The following is an 18,195-nucleotide window of genomic DNA, read 5'->3' on the forward strand; positions in this document are numbered from 1 at the left end:
CCTTCATTCCATTTACCAATATGTGCTGCTGATGGGCTTGCACTGAACTATATAGATGCTTTTTCTGGACATCATCCTAGAAATATCATGTATTTGTGGAACAAAGTTAATTGGTTCAGACTGGGATTTATGGCATTTCCTTAGTTTTTAAATGTCAATGACATTGGTCATTTATTTCTGTGACACCTTAAGTATGAAGAGGCCCTATGCCAAAGTAACAGGTATAAAATTGTCTTTGAAATGCTTTTACTTAAGATGCTATACATTTTGATGGTATTACGCTGCATTTTCTTTAAACTCTTAGCTCCCATCTGAGAAATCAGTGCTCTGGATTGGTTCTAAGGCAGTTGAGTGGTAAGGGATAGGCAGTGGGGGTCAAGTGCCTTACCCAGTTTCACACAGTCAAGAAGTATCTGAGGGCAGATTTGAATCCAGTGCCTCCCATATCTAGGCTTGGCTCTCAATCCACTGAGCCACCTAGCTTCTCCTCTCTGCACTTATTTTCATCTCTGTTAAACATGAAATCTACTTTTAAAAGTACTAAAACTGATAATTAATATCTTAATTCTCAAAGGAAGATTTTGTAGTAGGCATGTTCAAATGATAAAACAATTTGTGCTTATTGATATAAGCTTATTTACAGATCCTCCAGAATATAATAAAACAGTTCCAGAGATTAAATTACTCAAGTCAGTGCCAGTTTATTTCTAATAACATACAAATTTGTAATTTTGTAATGCAGCTATTAGAGCACTTTCCATTGTTCTGACTGCCAGGCTTGCCCCAATTTATTTTATTAAAAATAAATAAATATATTCTGAATGGTGGAACAGGCTAATTTCTCAAATATTTATGTGGGCAGGTGTTACAGCTCATTTTCCATACTAGAAAAGATGATTCATAGAAACTAGTAAGAAATCAGAACCTAATATAGTCATCACAATCATGAAATGTTATTTCAGGCATTCTAGTGGGGTAAATATTAGGAATCAGTAATTGCTTAAAGTTAATTATTGGCTTTGGATGGAAACTATATGTTATTTTGTTTTGTTTTTTAAACCCATAACTTCTGTGTTAGAATTGATACTAAGTGTAAGTTCTAAGGCAGAAAAGCAATATGGGTTAGGTAACTGGGATTAAATGATTTACTCAGGGTCACATAGCTAGTGTCTGAGGCTAGATTGGAATCCAGCTCCTCCCAACTTCAGGCTTCACACTCTATCCACCAAGCCACCTAGCAGTCCCTAAATGTATATGTCTTAAAGGTGACTTTATGTCATCTAGTAAGTACATTTTAGTTTCTAGTACACCTTCCTCTCTTTTTAGTAATGATTGAAAAAAATCCATGCCTTCCATTTTAGAATCAATACTATGTATTGATTCCAAGAAAGGAGACCAGTTAGAGCTAAGCAATTAGGGTTAAGTGACTTGTCCAGGGTCTCATAGTTAGGAATTATCTGAGGCCGGGACCTCCTGTCTCTGGACCAGACTCTTAGTCTACTGAGCCACCTAACTGCCTTTTTTTATTAATGACTAAAAAATGCAGCTTATCTTCTGCCTCTTATGTGAGATTTTTTCCTGATCTTCAGTTTGCTCATTCTTGAAGCTAATTTATATTTTCTTAATCTAAGGAATAGATTGGAGGCTCTATGAGAACTAGTACTTTGTTTTTCTCTTTGGACTTTCAGTAATCTAGTATAGAATCTTGCTCAAGTAGAGGTTTATGGAGTGTTGAATTGAATTAATGATTGGTCATATTTTGAGCATTTTTTCCCATCTCCCTGGGACTTTCACAGGACATCTGCAGGCAATGGCTTTTGCTTCTTTCCCTTCTATGCTGGATTTGAGGGATGACAACACAGCTCATGATACATCTATCATGTGAGTGCCTGAAACTAAGAAACTGATTTTGTAGGTGAACAGATTTTGGAGTGTTTGAATGACAGATGTGAAAACAATTTTAAATAGCCTTTAGATGTTTAGGCTTGTAGCTTGAGAAAGTAACTATCAAGCAAGATGAAAGATGTGAGGGTTATATTGTATGATTCATTTTGTCTTGAGGGAAAGTAGCTTTGCAGAAAGCACTGTTATACAGTGCTTTTAAAGATGTTAGAGTCAGCAGACCTGGGCTTGAATCTCAGCTGTGCCTCATATTATCTGCAGTTAAATCATGACCACTCTGGATTTCATTTTCCTTATTTTTAGAATGAGGAGGTCAGACCAGATGATCTCTACGAACTGTTGATCCTGCCTGAGAACAAAGATGTTTGTTTTATTTTTTTGTGATGAATAGTGCTTTATGTATAAAGGTTTATGTGAGTCAAGAAGATAAATCAAATATTATTAAAAGTTGTTCCATATAGACACACTATAAAAGTTGCTGATGTTTATTTTTTGCATCATTCTTTATTTCTTTTTTAATAGAGATAATAATGTTGTACATAGTGTCTGTTCTTTTTAAAACCCTTACTTTCTGTTTTAGAATTGATGTTAAGTATCGATTGCAAGGCAGAATTGCAGTAAATGCTAGGCAATTGGGATTAAGTGATTTGCCCAGGGTTATACAGCTAGGAAGTGTCTGAGGCCAGATTTGAACTCAGGAACTGCTGTTTCTAGACCTGACTCTCAATCCACTGATTCACCCAGCTACTCCTATGTAGAGTAATTTATGATCTGACAAGATGATGTCTAAGGTCCCTTCTAGACTCTAATATGATGCTATGTTCATACCAGTAGTCCTTGGAAAGTGCCTGTTTAGTTGTAGCTTTTTAGTTACCTAAGCTGAACAAAACTGAAACAGGGATCGTCAGAATCACGGATAATAGGTGTTCTTAAGGCTCTAAGGGAAGACTTCATAATTGTAGGCATGAGAGAAATCTTGCCAGTAGTGCTAATAGAGTACAAGTAGGAGTGAATTAGCATTCAGAACATGCTACTATTTTTCAAAATAGTTCAATAAAAGTGAGTGAAAAACTTGTGGTTCTTTAACATTTTCTTTTACTAAAGGATCAATATGAATTCAGACTGAATAAAAATATAATCAGTAGTAGGTTCAATTTAGTTATTCTGTATCAAGTATAATTAGCAGTAATTTATTTCAACAAAAACTTATTAAATGCTTTTATGTCTAGGGCTGTGTGTCAGGCTCTGGTAATAAAAAAAATAGATTAAACAGCCAGGCAGAGAAGAAAAAAGACAGTAAGGACCTAATGGTAACTATGGCCCAAGGAGAACAAGATGTGTGCAAAGGAAACATTCAGATAAAGTGCTCTGACAAAATTGTGATGTCAGAGTTTCATGGAAGAAATATCTGAGTTGGGTCTGGCAAGAATGGAGGGCAAGAAGGTATATGTTGGACTTAAGAGAATTACCTTACCAGATGCTGTTTTCCATGGAGTTAATTGAACTCTGATAATTTATTGAATCAGAACTTATCAAAATTGCACATTGTAGGGGGTGCTAGGTGACTCAGAGGGAGTAGAGAGGTAGGCCTGGAGGCAGAAGTTCCTGGGTTCAAATATGGCCTCAGACACTCCCTAGCTTTGTAACCTCTATTGCCTAGCCCGTACCACTCTTCTGCCTTGGAACCAATATTTAGCATTAATTTTAAGATGGAAGGTAAGAGTTTAAAAAAATCGTACTTTGTAAAACTTTTCAAACTATTCTCATTTCTGAGATTGGTCAGTTCCTCTGATAGTTATTTTTAACATCCTACAAAACAAAGTAAGATGAGCTATAACTTCTGTAGTTGAAGTTTTAAAAACATTTTATTATTAATCAGGTTAAACCTTCTTTTAAAAACACCATTTCCCCTTAATACTTTCAGCTCTGTCTCAATCCTACCAATCCAGTGAACATATCTGATAGCATAGACTTTATTCCTCGTTTTTTATCCTCTGCTTTTCTACCAAGAAGAGAAAGGAATGTTTTATCAGCAGTTGTCTTTGACCCAGATTAGTCATTATAATGAGTTTAACTCCCCCTTCTTGGTTATTCACCATTGTATAATGTCCTCTTCATTTTTGTTACTGCAATTATATATTGGAGATACGTAAGTTAGTGGATAGAGCACTTGCCTAGGAGTCAGGAAGACCTGAGTTCAAATTTGGACGTGGGCACTTACTAGCTGTGTGATCCTGGCCAAGTCTCTTAATCTCTGCCTCAATCCATTTGGGAAAGAAATGGCAAAGCACTACAATATCTTTGCCAAGAAAACTCCATGGAGACAGTATTGACATGCTCTGGACCAGGGATTATAAAGAGTCTGATGTGACTGAACAACAAGAAGTTATTGTTTATATTATTTTCTTTGTCCCACTTACTCTTTGTTTAGATTTATACTAAATTCCCTGTTTCTTAGAATTCTACATATTCTTTGATTCTTAGACTGTAGTGATAGTCCATTATATTTATATTTCACAACTTAATGAACTATTTCTCTGTTGATGGGCACCTGCTTTGTCTCCAGGGTTTTGCCGTTATAAAAAATGCTGTTATAAATATTTTAGTTTATATCAAGACTTTCTGTCTTTGACCTTCTTGGTAGGTAGCAAAATCCATGAATAGGAACAGTTTAGTGACTTTATTTTGCCCAGTTCCCAACTGATTTCCAGAAAGAGTTGGTATATTATATCATTTTATTCCGATGGTTGTTTTCTGTGAACTATTTTAACTATTCCTTAATTCAGTTCAAAGAGAGTCAGGTTGTATTTGTCATACCACAGCATTGCTCTTTATTAGAATATTGGCTTTGAAATAAAATCCTTCCTCCCAAATAAAGACATCTGGAAATGGAAGCAAACTGTTCTAGGTGATGAAAGATGTAGGGGTTTTAACTGGCATGATGTTTCAGTGAAAATGAAAAAAGTAATGTTGCAACTAATTTTCCTTTTATTTTCTTCTTTCTACCTCTCTGGAAAATTAGTAGAGAGCTTGGCACACAGATTATAAGCAGCTTAAATGGCTACTATTTATATGGGAAAGAAATCATCCAGAAATCCTTTTATGTGGATACAAAGAACTTATAGTTCCCCAAACTGAAAGGTATCTTAGAACTTGCCATGTTTTGATCTTTTGAAAGAAAAATTAGATATTAACCAAAACTATACGATATATCTTCAGGTAGTTTTCATTTTGAAAAATGGGACTGAAAAAAATTAATTTTATATGTCATGTGGAAAACTATTCCTTTTTGTAAAGTAAGACAATTAAAACACTTATCATACTGACAAATCTTTCCTTTTTTGTAATTCACTCCTATTTTTTCTTTAGGCTAAATTTAAATATTTTTTAAACATAATCCCTAGATACCTAGTGAACCTTCATTTAGAGTTTTTATGCTTTTTGAATCAGTAACTTGTTAATAGTATCATAATGCTTTAGTTGCATTTTCTTCTGTACTTGTCTAAGTTATTCCTTATCTTATAATCATTCATGTAGAATCTTGTAAAGATAAATTGTGTATGATTATCCAGAGAGTATTTGAAGAGGTACATGATAGCTGTGGGTAGGTTTTCACCAAGAGCTTCCTAGAAGAAGGAAATTGAAAGATGTCATCAAGAAAATTCAGGATACTTTAAGGGGTGGGGTGGTTAAGTGATGATCAGAGTTATGTCAAGCAAAAGCAAGAAGGCCTTCAGCATGTTAGGCAATTCTCCCAAGCAATCTTTAGGAGGATATGGACAAGGAATATAAAGGATGGGCAAAGTAGGTGGTAGTAGTAGGCTTTGGTGGAAAACACATTCACATTAATAAGAGCATGGGAAGGTCCATTGTTTTTTTTTTTTTGAATTTTACTCCTCTATCAGATTCTCAAGTTTCTCTAATTGAATGAGGTCAGAGATGGGAGCATTTCAGAGGCCATTCATCTAGTACAGTCTTACATAGATAAGAATTCTCTTTTCAGCACACTTGACCATTAAGTGGCCATCTAGCCTTTTCTAGAAGACCTCTACTGACATGGAATCCATGGTTTCCAGGGATAACCCCCACTACTTTGAAATGGACTAATTTTCAAATTTTTAATGAATAAAAAAAACCCCTTATCTTCCATCTTAGAATCAATACTATATATTGGTTTTAAGGCAGAGGAGCATTTAGGGTGAGGAAATGTGAGTTAAGTGATTTGTCCAGGAAGTATCTGATGCCCAATTTGAATTCACAGTTTCCTTCTTTAGGCCTTGGCTCACAATTCACTGATCCACCTTGCTGCCTCTGAAAGGACTAATTTTTAATTGTTTTTTTTTCCCCTATATTGAGCAGAAATATGTGGATAAGCATTCCTTTTCCAGCATACCTAACCAGTTAGGTGGTAATTCAGGCTTTTTCTAGAAGACCTCTGTAAGCTCCATTGGTTTCTTCTGTCCTGTCTAATTAAGCTGAGTGAAAGAAGTTCCTCCAAGGCATGAGAGTTCTTCAGATACTTTAAGGCAATTATGTTGAGCTCCCCTAATTTTTCTCAATTCAATTTCAACAAACATTTATTAAGGTCTTATTATATATCAGGATAATCCATCCTAAAGCACGAGTCTGACAAATTCATCTCTGGTCACTGAGAGGAACAACCACCTACTCAAAAGAATCTTGAACTCGGTGTTAATGTGGCAAAGGCTCTTTTATTTGTTCTCTTGAGAGTGGATACTCACGAATCAGTTTTACAGGTGTTATAGCCAGCAAGCAAGTACCAGGATTGGGAGCATGCAGTCTCCCTTTTATTAACATGAATCAGTCCCTCCCTTCATTCACCATTGACTGGTTTCTAGAATTATAATCTAGTCAGTCACATGAACCAGCTGATTGGATTGAAGTTTACAACCCCAATCATTCACATTAAAGTAAAGCAACTTTACCTGTTAGCCTCTTAAAGGCAGCTAACCTATCATGTGTTTCTCTCATGTCCTGCTGGCTTGGTTGTGGGGAAAAGGAGCTTAACCTAGGAACATGAAACTTAATTCAGTTTTCTTTTCTTCTTACTCCATTATATGGACCTATGAGAGGAGTCCACCATCTTGTCAGGACCTATTTCTCACAGTCACTGACTCCTAGGGGCTCTGGATTACTAGCATCAGACACATATTACTCCATTTGGCATTAAAGCTCCTGAAAACCTGGCACCAACCACCTTTCAATGTTTGACACATTCCCCTTCTTGTTGCCCTCCACATGTGGCAATCCTTTCCCTTTTGTCTGTTTCTAGTGTCTCAAATGCAATCCTTCCTCCCTCATCTTTTTTTTTCTGTCCTGTAATATTTTATGGTACTTTGCCCCAATTACATGTAGAAACAATTTTAAATATTTTTTTTCTAACAATTTGTGATTAAAATTTTCTCCCTCTCTATCCTCCTCTCTCCCCAAGATGGCAAGAAATCTGATACAGGTTATACATATGCCATTATATAGTATGTTATTTCCATATTCATGTTGGGAAAGAAGACACATATTGCATATACAAGAAAAAAATTAATGAAGGAAACAAAGTGAAAAGGGCTATTCTTCTACCATCCTTTCCTTCTGTAGTGGGGAGTAGTCTTTTTCCATCATGAGTCCCTTGGAGTTGTCTTGGATTCTTACTTTGCTGATAATAGTTAAGCCATTCATATTGTATGATAATGCTGTCACTGTATATAATGTTCTCCAGGTTCTGCTCACTTTATATCAGTTCATTTAAGTCTTCCCAAGTTTTTCTTTTTAAATTGTCCTGTTTGTTATTTTTTATGCTCAGTAGTATTCCATTACAACCATTTGACACAACTTGTTCAGCCATTCAGACATTCAGTTCTCTTTGATGATCATGGCCCCTCATAACTCATGCACCCCCTCTTTTCCTCCCTCTCACTGGTCTATCCTCCTCCCTCCCCACCTTTAAGCCAATGTTATCCCTTCTCTTCTTGGCCCCCTTCAAGTTCCAGCTAAAATCCCACTGTCTATAGGAAGCCCTCCCCATCCCTCCTAACTCTCTTGCCTTCCCTCTGCTATTCTGTTCATTTTGTACATTGCACTTTGTCTCATTTGTTAGATTGGGGGCTTCTGGAAGGCAGGACTTACCTTAGCTTCTCTGTTTCTCCAGCACTCAACACGTAATCATTACTTGACAAATGCTCATTCTCTTTAAATTTTACTCATCCTTTGGTTGTTCTTTTATAATGAGTTTTGTCTCTAGTTAAAGACAAACTAGTTTTTGATGCATTCTGAGCAATTGTAAAACTCTAGTTAGGCCTTGGACAAGGGAGAGTGAGATCTTACACAAGCACAGATGAAAAAGGAGTATGTTCCAGGCCATTGTCAAGCCTGTGCAAATGCTTAAAGGCAGGAGAGGAGAGGATAGAACTAGGGCAGAGAACAGCTGGGTTAGAGTATTCAATGCGTGAAAAGGAATGGGATGAAATAGGACTGCAAAGTGAGGTGGGTGTCAGAATGTGGAAGGCCTTAAATGCCAGGTGAAGGAAGACACTTTATTTTATGATGTAAAAACAGTGGGTTTCTGTGGAGGTTTACAGCTTCAGATTTCAGGGTCTCAGTAATGGATGGATTCCTTCCACTCTTAGTCACAACTGTTGATCTGGAAACTTCAATATCTCTTTGTCTTGTATCGTAGTAAATAATTTGGATATTGAGAGGTTGGGGTGGATGGAAGGAATTGTTGGCATGCAACTAGATAGGATACAGATTCTCATCCATAAAAGTTAGGTTCAGAATAAGTTTACATAGAGTTTATGGAAATAGCTCACATTATATAAGCCAAAACTCACAAGTATTTTTCATCATTGCATATAGTTTGACTTTATGTTGACTTACTGCATATGATAAACAATATTGCCTTCTATATAATATTTGCATTATTTAAATATCATCTAAACATTGAAAATATAAATGAATAAAATTGAGTTCAGTACTAGCCATTCTTCATATGCAGTGACATGAACATTTTCAGAAGCTTTAATAGATAATAATTTTGCATAGGGGTCCCTAAAAGTGTTTTCTTTGTCAGGATGCCTAGCAAAGTTAAATTATTTCTACTTTGATATCTTAGGTAGAAATGCTACTAACTAGAGTAAGTAAGTTTAACCATCCCAGCCCAGGCAAACAGCTAGCTATCAGTAACCTATAAATGCCAATGTGCTGTTTCCTTGCTTTCTTTTCATATATTTTGATCCTCAACCAAAGTATATTCCAATCCTAATATTCTTGTCTTTTTTATTTTATTTTATTTTATTTTATTTATTTTATTTTATTTTATTTTATTTTTTTAAACATTATTTTATTTGGTCATTTCCAAACATTATTCATTGGAAACAAAGATCATTTTCTTTTTCTTTTCCTCTCCCCCTCTCCCTCCTTCTTCTTGTCTTTTTGCACCCATAATGTATGTATCTTCTTCTCTGCTTCCTGTATACTCTGGGATAAGCTGATGAGTTGACCACACCAAGTTCAGAATTAATGTGGTGAGTTCCTGAGAATAGGAATTTTTTAGATAGGAAGGGTACACTAGCCTGATTTGTAAAGAAAGCCAATCAAAACTCCCATGCCAATCAGAGTGAGACAGACCTTTGAGTGGTCCGAGCATTGGGTAAGATAGGAGATCCAGACCTTTAAGAGAAAAAAAAAAGACAATTATATTAGTTATTTAATCACTTCTAATTATATTTGCTTGTATGTAATCTTTCCTTTAACTTTTGGCCATTTTAAAACATTTTTTCCCCCTGCATTTTCTTTAGAGGATTATCCTAATGGCACTTGGCTTGGTGATGAGAATAACCCTGAGATGCGGGTTCGCTGTGCCATCATACCTGCTGATATGCTGCACATTAGCACCAATTGTCGAACAGCAGAGAAGATGGCGCTAACCCTACTCGATTATCTTTTTCATCGTGAAGTTCAGGCTGTCTCCAACCTCTCTGGGCAGGGAAAACATGGGAAAAAACAGCTTGATCCCCTTACCATCTATGGAATTCGTTGTAAGTATGTTTCATGCTTTGTATTTTGGGAGCAATATGGGTTTAGTAGATTTGCTTCATATATGCATCCATTTCTTCCTTACTGCCTTTGCATTTCTCTCCTTCCCCCTCCCCCCTTTAAAAAATTCCTACCTTCTGTCTTAGAATCAAATACTAAGTATCAGTTCCAAGGTAGAAGAACAGTAAGGACTAGGCAACTGAGGTTAAGTTATGTGCCCCAGGTTACATAGTTAGTTAGTATCTGAGGCCAGATTTGAATTTAGGACACCCTTGCACTCCCCCACATCTCTATACCTGGCTGTCTATTATTATTTTTAATATTAAATTTCTAGAAATGCTGCTCATCAGGAACAATGTTCCTTGAAAGCTTTTTACAAGAACTGATGAGAACTTTCCTTCATCAGAAAAACAAATAACAACCTGTTAATTACTAGGAAAATATATTATTAGAATTTTTTTATTGCCATAAATCTTATGAGTGCTTAAGAAATGCTATGGGATTAACTAAAATAAATAATATTGTAAGCTAATTAAATATACATTTAAATGGTTGGTTAAGATGATGAATTAGCCTTTAGAGAAAGCCATTAATGCAGATTTTTCTGTCCTTTGAAAAGTATTTTAATAATTTGATGTCCAGAAGTTATCTAAATATGTATAGTTTGGTTTTCTGCTTCAAATTAAGTATGTACGAATCTTAACTTATCACTTATGTCCCTTAAACTGGTTTTCTTCCAACCCTTCCTCCCCAGCCTATTGAGAGTCGTCACCATGCAGCAGTCTCTCTGAGGGTCTGAGGTTACTCTGTCTAGATGTGACAATCCAGTCAAGTAATGGAGATGACAGACATTGTGTGGTCAGGCCCACGTGCATAGGCATCACACAGTGTTCTGCCATAGCATGAAGGTTCGTTTATTATATAGGGTGTCAAGTACATACTTCTTTGGCACACAATCAATTTTCTACATATATGTTTCCATGGAACTTAACAAGACGCGTAACCTAAGGTGATAGGCAAGGAAACGTTGTTGCTATAGATGAATGACATAAACTGGTGATCTCTCTGACCTAGGAGCATCATTGTTCCTTTTGGTCAGCTTTCACAATCAATCACAATTACTTAAGAGATGGATAACAAAACATTTTTGTAGCTAGGTACAAGGTTAGAGGGAAAATAGACTTTTTACTTCAACTTTTGAGGAAACTTACAGTTATTAAGGAACACACTAACTCTGATGATGGATAGATTATGGATGAATCAGTGAATTTCAATCAGATGAAAATTCAGAAAATATTGTTTCTATAAAAAGCTTCCCTGACGTGAAAGAGCTACGTAGAATTGTGAGTTGCACAGCTTGTGGAAAACAGATGAACCATTTTCATAAGGATTCAATATATTGACATCCTGCACTGAACGTTCTTATTTGTAAGAACTGCTACAAATATTATATGAGTGATGACATAAGCTGTGATTCTGAAGGAATGGATGAACAGTGCAGATGGTGTGCAGAAGATGGAAACTTAATTTGTTGTGACTATTGCCATAATGCTTTTTGCAAAAAATGCATCTGGCACAACCTAGGGCGAAAGGAGATATCAAAAATAATGAATGAAAACAACCTGTGGCATTGCTATATTTGCCAACCTGAACCTTTGTTAGATTTGATTGCTACACATGACAGTGTGTTTGAGAATTTATCACATTTGATGCAACAGAAGAAAAAAAAAGCTAAAGTTTGCAAGTGATGAAAAGAAATGTGATCACATCAATTCCACTCCCCCCCAAAAGGTGTATATTGTGCTGAAGAGAAAACCTAGTTAGATGATTCTTCCTCTAGTTCTATAACATTTTCCCCTATCATTAATACTTCCAAAAGATTTGGTTAAGAAGACAAAAAAAAATCTAGTTAACACTACAAATATGAACTCTAGTTTTCTTAAATTTTTGGAAAAAAAAACAGCCAGTAATCCACAAATTAGCTCAACTATGAAGTTTAAATTAATTGAAAGCTATAAAATCTGTGATGAATTACGTAAGTAAGAATCACGAGACATTAGATGAATACTCGAACAAGAAGATAAGCAGCTTGGTTGTTAGAAATAAGGAAGAAAATATTTAAAAATGTACAAGTGAGAATACAGAAAAATATCCTGAAATTGAAAGTATAAGTGAAAAATCTGAAGTAGAAAATAATTTTATTATGAAGAAAAAAAGGTTTTCACTGGACACAACTAGTATGGAAATAGCAGTTTCTACAACTAAAGAATTACAATATGAATTTGCCTGTACATCTAAATCTATAGAGATGGACATTGGGTCTATTCCTTCCTCGGGACAATTCCTCAGGATATTTTTGAGATTCTGAAATCATCTGATAATATCCAGAATGTGTACTTGGAATTTTGTAGCCCAGGAAGACATTCCCTAGGATTTCCTTCTTCTGCCTCCTCATATATGTGTTAAATTGGATTGTTAAAAGTTTCTGTAACCCTGCCTTCAGTCTCTTTTTCCTGCTAATGTGGCTGCAAAAACTCTTTTCTCTCTCAATTACTTCCCTTTACTTAGAATTAGTATTATTAATAAATCTTATAAAAATTAAAAAAAGTATATTGAGAGCTGTCCAGCGATCTCTCTGAGGGTACGAGGTTACTCTATCTAGATGTGAAGAGCCGGTCAAGTAATGGAGATGACAGACACTGTGTGCTCACGCCCACATGCATAGGCATCACACAGTGTTCTGCCATAGCATGGAGGTTCGTTTATTATATAGGGTTTCAAGTACATACTTCTTTGGCACACAATCAATTTTCTATATATATGTTTCCATGGAACCTAACAAGACACGCAACCTAAGGAGATAGTCAACGAAACCTTGTTGCTATAGATGAATGACATAAACAGGGTGATCTAGAGGTTAGTTCTCCCTGACCTAGGAGAATCAAAATCATTGTTCCTTTTGGTCAGCTTTCACAATCAATCACAATTACTTAGGAGATGGGTAACAAAACATTTCGTAGCTAGGTACAAGGTTAGAAGGCAATTTAATGACAGACCAGATTTGGGGTTTTCCTCAATTTACAAGTTCTATTTTTCTTGTGTTACTTTAAAGCACCTGGCAGTGTTGCTTGGTTTCTCTCCATAAACAGAATTCAGTGGAGTGTATCTTGAAGGTGATTGATGTTCTTGGCTTGCCTGGCTTGTAATGGGAGTGAATGTAGCTCTGTGAAGAGGGAAAGGAGGGGGGTGGGGTAATAGGCAATAATCTTTGGTCTTTAATTCTGTAAATGCAATCTTTTGATGTAATAACCTAGGGGGATTAAAGTGGAATATATATGTATTGATCCTATAAGTATTTGCTCTCATATTATTTCTCCAGTATTGGGGAGAGAATAATAATCATAACAAGTCCATTAGTTAGGAAAGTTGGAGAAAGAATAGTCACAGAGGGAAATCAGTGGGAGCCTCATTTTCTGGGGGCTGCCTTGCAGACCCCATTTCCCCAGACTGTGACCTTGTCAGCCAGTTGAGAATATGATGGCCTTCAGCACCTGCCTTACCTCCTTTCCTCCCTCCTTTCTTTTTTTCCTTCACTTCCGCCCATTAAAAATAATAATAGTGAGCAAAAATATAAGCATGTTCTCTCTCTTTATAGAGATATATAGTATAAATATATATTATAGTATAAAAGTATATAAAGTATATATACAGTATAAAAGTAATAGGAAGAGAAGACATTGCTATTTACCTCTCAATTTAATAGTCTTATAATCACTTCATATAAAAATGACTCTCCCTCCTAGGATTTCTCATGCCAGTCTGTGGGATTTCTCTTATATCCTTAATCATACCTATGTGAGTTGTAATTGTCTATGTACACCCACATCCATACCCACCCTCAAGCACATCCACACATCTACCTCTCCTTATTTCTTGTCTTCCCTACGAGACTTTAATTTCCTTCAAGTCAGAAGCTCTGTCATTTCTCATATCTTTTGTCTCAGTATCTTACATAAGGTAAGATATGTGTTGATCAAGAACACTATGCTGTTCATAGCAATTGGTCATCTGGGACCTCCTCTTACCCAGCATTTCTGTGTTGAGATGATATTTTAACTTGCTGTGACTAAAAGAATTCATCACATGGGGGCTCACATTGAAACCAAGCTAGTATTTTCCCAACAGACATAGAGTTGGTCTCTGCTTAAAGCTTTCTTATATGATGTAGGACTCGCCAGAGGCTATGCTCTTTTAGCATCACCTTCTGGACCCAGGGTCATCTCTGTGGTTTCGTAAGGCATCAGAGTAAGACTTTAGTGGTCTCATCAGGAAAAACCAGCTTAACCTGCCTCCTTACAGACATTTGAGAGATTTATGATGCAGAATGAAATATATATTTTCGATGTGGATAATGCAGGGATTTGTTTTGCTTGACTCTGCATATTTGTTACAAGGATTTTGTTGGGGAGAGTTGTAAGGGAAAAAAAATATTGCTTATTAATTGAAAAAATAGAAAAAAAAAGATAGTTTCATGATAGTGTTAAAATTTTCACTGTTGAAAGGCACTTGGTATACATCAACTACATATTATCCAAGAATGTACTTAGGCTACTGAGCATATTTTTATACAGGCAATAAAGAATTATACACTTCTTCTCCCTAGAGTTTTGGCTGATTGGTTTTCTTGTTTTAGAACTATCAAGCTGAATGCAACACATCCTGTAAGTTCAACCTTATTCCACCACCATTTGTCTCAGAAGTGGAGAAAATATTACTCTAAAACTAAAAATATTACTCTAAAACTCTAAAAATTGCATTTAGTCATTATACTTGGACCCATTGGAATATAAAGAAATGCAGACATACATATCCACACAGAAGATCATAAGTTTAAAAGGATTGTCTTGTCATAATATACTTAAATACAGTGGTGATAATTGTTTTGGTTTGTATGGTTCCCTTCCACCTTTTGTCTTAGCCAGCTTTTATGCATTTCAGTCACAAAGGGTTAGTGAGTTAGCAGGAGAAAATATAAATTAAAAAAAATCATAATCCAATTTTTTGTTGTGAATAAGTAAGGGTGAACATTTTTATTGATTTACTAGCATGTTTTCATTTGTTAAATGTAGGAAAATCAGTGGTTGTTGATTTTTCTCCCAGTACATATAGTCTCAAGATGGAACTCCTACTTTCATATATGTGACCTCCCAACCCTACGAAATCTCCCTAAAAAAAAAGGGCCAGATGAGTTGTACCCAAATGCCATTAAAGGTAGTTTTATTGATGCTTTTTTTCCTCCCTCCCTCCCTCTTTCCACCATTATTTAGTATATCGTGTATATCATCCTATCCCTGGATCCCCTCTTTGTAAACAGTTTAGCAAATCTAAAAACCAATGGATAAAATCAAGGGATGAAAGTATAAACCACAGAGGAAGAAGGTGTGTTTCACTGAAATGCCCTTTGGGTCCAAGATGCCTACTTGTAATTAATTTGTTCTGAATTCTTCCTATTTGTTAGCCCAGTATTAAATAGTGTTATAGTCATTGATATACCATTACATTCATATTCTACAAGTTGTTCATCCATTCTCTTAAAGTGGTCACCCACTTCTGTCACCTTCATCCTATACATAGCTAGTTTACATGTGTCCTCCATTAGACTGTAAGCTTATTTAGAGCAAGTAATATATATTTTTTTGTAATCTCTAGCTTTTAGCCCAGTGCCTTGTGTGTAGGAGGTATTTAATAAATATTCATTTGCTGACATTATTCTATAATGTATCCCATGGCATTTTATTGTAACTAAATACATGGATTAATTCAGGTAACATCATAATTTATGGTGTACTGATTAGCATTGGCCAGCCATTCACATTCCATTCATATACCCTAACTAGATCGGGATGTAACGAGTTCATCTTTGGCTATAGCAAGGGGAAGGATTTTTTATTGGTATTATGGAGGATTGATTAGCTACAGAGTATCAACTACATAGTAAATATTCCCTAATAGCAGTAATGTCTATACATTGTCATCAAATTTGATTTGTGTAGCAGTCCTCGGTGATAAAAGGGTAAGTAATAATATTCCTTTAACTAACAAAGAAAAAACCCTATCAGTTAGGTAAAATTCAAGAGGGTTAAGCATTTTGCCTCAAGTTGTGTAACTAGCCAAAGGCTCCAAGAGTGGCACACAGGTCTCATTTCTACTCATGGTCCTTCTACTTTGTGCTATGCTATCTCCTGACAGTAAATGAAGGCAGAGTATGAGACCTCACTATAAAAAGAGCCCATGATGCCTGAAACTCCCACATTTTTTTTTTGCAATAGCCACAATCTACTGACTAGCTAATTTAAGTAGTTTCATATCATTAAATTTGACAACTTTTTGCTGATACTAAGAATAATGTGCTCACTGCCCCAAGTGTTTGGGTTGGATTGGCTAGAATAGTTATAGAGTGGTATAAAAAGGTTATTGAAGGCATGCTGATGTTGGTCTGATCTTTGTACACAAAGGGGAAACTGTTTAGTGTCCCAAGCTGCATCCCTAACCCCCAACTATCTGTCCTGACAATGTGTGCTATTTACTTGGTTTAAAAAGGAGCTAGTGAAAACAGCTTGAGAGCTCATGTTCTTGCAGTAGTCAGTCACATTATTTGAATTTATTATGTAAGATACATTTTTAGTAAACTGAATATGTTTTTCTTATAATCCCAAGCAAAGTGATATAAATTTTATTGGCAATCCAAACGGTAAAGGAACGTATTTTCATTTTAAGAGGAGAGGTTACATGTAGCCTGTGACTATATGGGTAGCTTACAAGTGAATGTGACTTTGCCATATGAAAGATTGTTGGTAAAGCATGTGTATGTGAGTTTTGGCACTGAGCTCAATAGACAGCTGCTTCAAGTAAGCAGCCAAAATCTTTCATAAATGGCAATGTACATTTTCTTTCCCAGTTTAGGGAAGGCATGTTAAATTTTCTCAATAGATGAATTTGTGACGCAAGCCACCTCTGTGTTATTTAGCTTATGCATAATGCTTTCAGGATGAAGAGGTACATTATTTTAAAAAAATCAGACACTTTATACTAGTTCTACTGAGAAACATGGCAAAGTCCTAGGAACAGTTTCAATTCATGCTTTCTTAAAAATTGTAGCAAATTAGTCACTTTGCAATTTCTAAAGAGAGGGTAAAAAAAACCTCTTGATGGTTGGCCATTGGTTATTCAAGCCAGGGAAGTTCAGAGCAAGAAGTCAAAATTGGCTTATTTGAAACCCAGAACAGCATGAGCTCCTATAATTAAATTGTGGCTTCTTGTAGCATATAAAATAAATCCCATGTTTGCCAATTCCGTGTGTTTACTAGTTTTACAGCAGAAATGAAAATACAAAGAGTGACTGTTCTTCTGCCTGGTAGTATTTATCTTTTTTCCAGAAAGGTCCAAACTTTAAGCAGAATAACAGACTTGGTGAATTCACAGGGTTGTACATTCTTGAAATTCTTTTGTACTTAAAAAGATATACTGCTTCAAATGAGTGCATGCCATGTGTACTTAAGGCATATGGTGTAACCAAAATCAAAGTTTTCATAGAGACTTTGAAAATAAATACTGTATTTGTAATTATGATACTCAACTACTTTTAAACATATTTAATGGTAAGTAATCAGTTTTTATTTGTTTGTAGTACTAGCATTTAAGTTATGAAGAAGAGAGTTTTGTTCAAATAATAAAACATTAAGAGTTTCCATTTATATATTCTTCTCTCGCACATTATTAACACACCTTTTGAGGTAGGTAGTACACATAATATTCCTTATATTTAACAGATGAGTCAATCAGGCTCACTTTGTAACTTGTTCATAGATCATGTCCGGAAGTGTAATGATAGAAATTTGAACCCAAGTGTTCTGATTCCTCATGGAAAAGAGGAGGGAAGTTTAATGGAAAGAGAATTAAATCTCCATTCAGAGGACCTGGGTTCAAAGTCTGGCTCTGCTACTTAGCTCCGTGTTCTGGGGTAAGTCCTTTACAACTCTATGCCTCATTTCTTTACTCTTTAAAATGAGATCTCTTGAAGCTCTCTTCTGCCTTTAAGTCCTGAGAAAATACGACTTTCATGATGTCATTTTCGGCAAAATTTTCAAAAGTATGTGAGGAATTGGTCAAAGAGGAAGAATAATTATGAAATAATTTTTCCCATAATCTGAATGATATATATTAGCATCTGCTCCTTTGAATGTG

The 18,195-nt window shown here is 35.6% G+C and overlaps 1 protein-coding gene across 16 annotated transcripts in view; it reads left to right on the plus strand.

Annotated features, from left to right (window-relative positions):
* The window catches only part of BANP (BTG3 associated nuclear protein), a 261,969-nt gene that overhangs the window by 98,835 nt on the left and 144,939 nt on the right, over positions 1-18,195 (plus strand). For all 16 annotated transcript variants that reach the window (XR_008914963.1, XM_056810662.1, XM_056810671.1 and 13 more), the window contains one exon: positions 9,714-9,953. Coding sequence is in view for 15 of the 16 variants with exons in the window: in XM_056810662.1 (XP_056666640.1) it covers positions 9,714-9,953 (240 nt within the window). In the remaining variant the exon portion in view is untranslated. The remainder of the gene's footprint in view (positions 1-9,713; positions 9,954-18,195) is intronic.

Source organism: Monodelphis domestica, chromosome 1 (genome assembly GCF_027887165.1).
Source record: "Monodelphis domestica isolate mMonDom1 chromosome 1, mMonDom1.pri, whole genome shotgun sequence".
Taxonomy (NCBI): Eukaryota; Metazoa; Chordata; class Mammalia; order Didelphimorphia; family Didelphidae; genus Monodelphis; species Monodelphis domestica.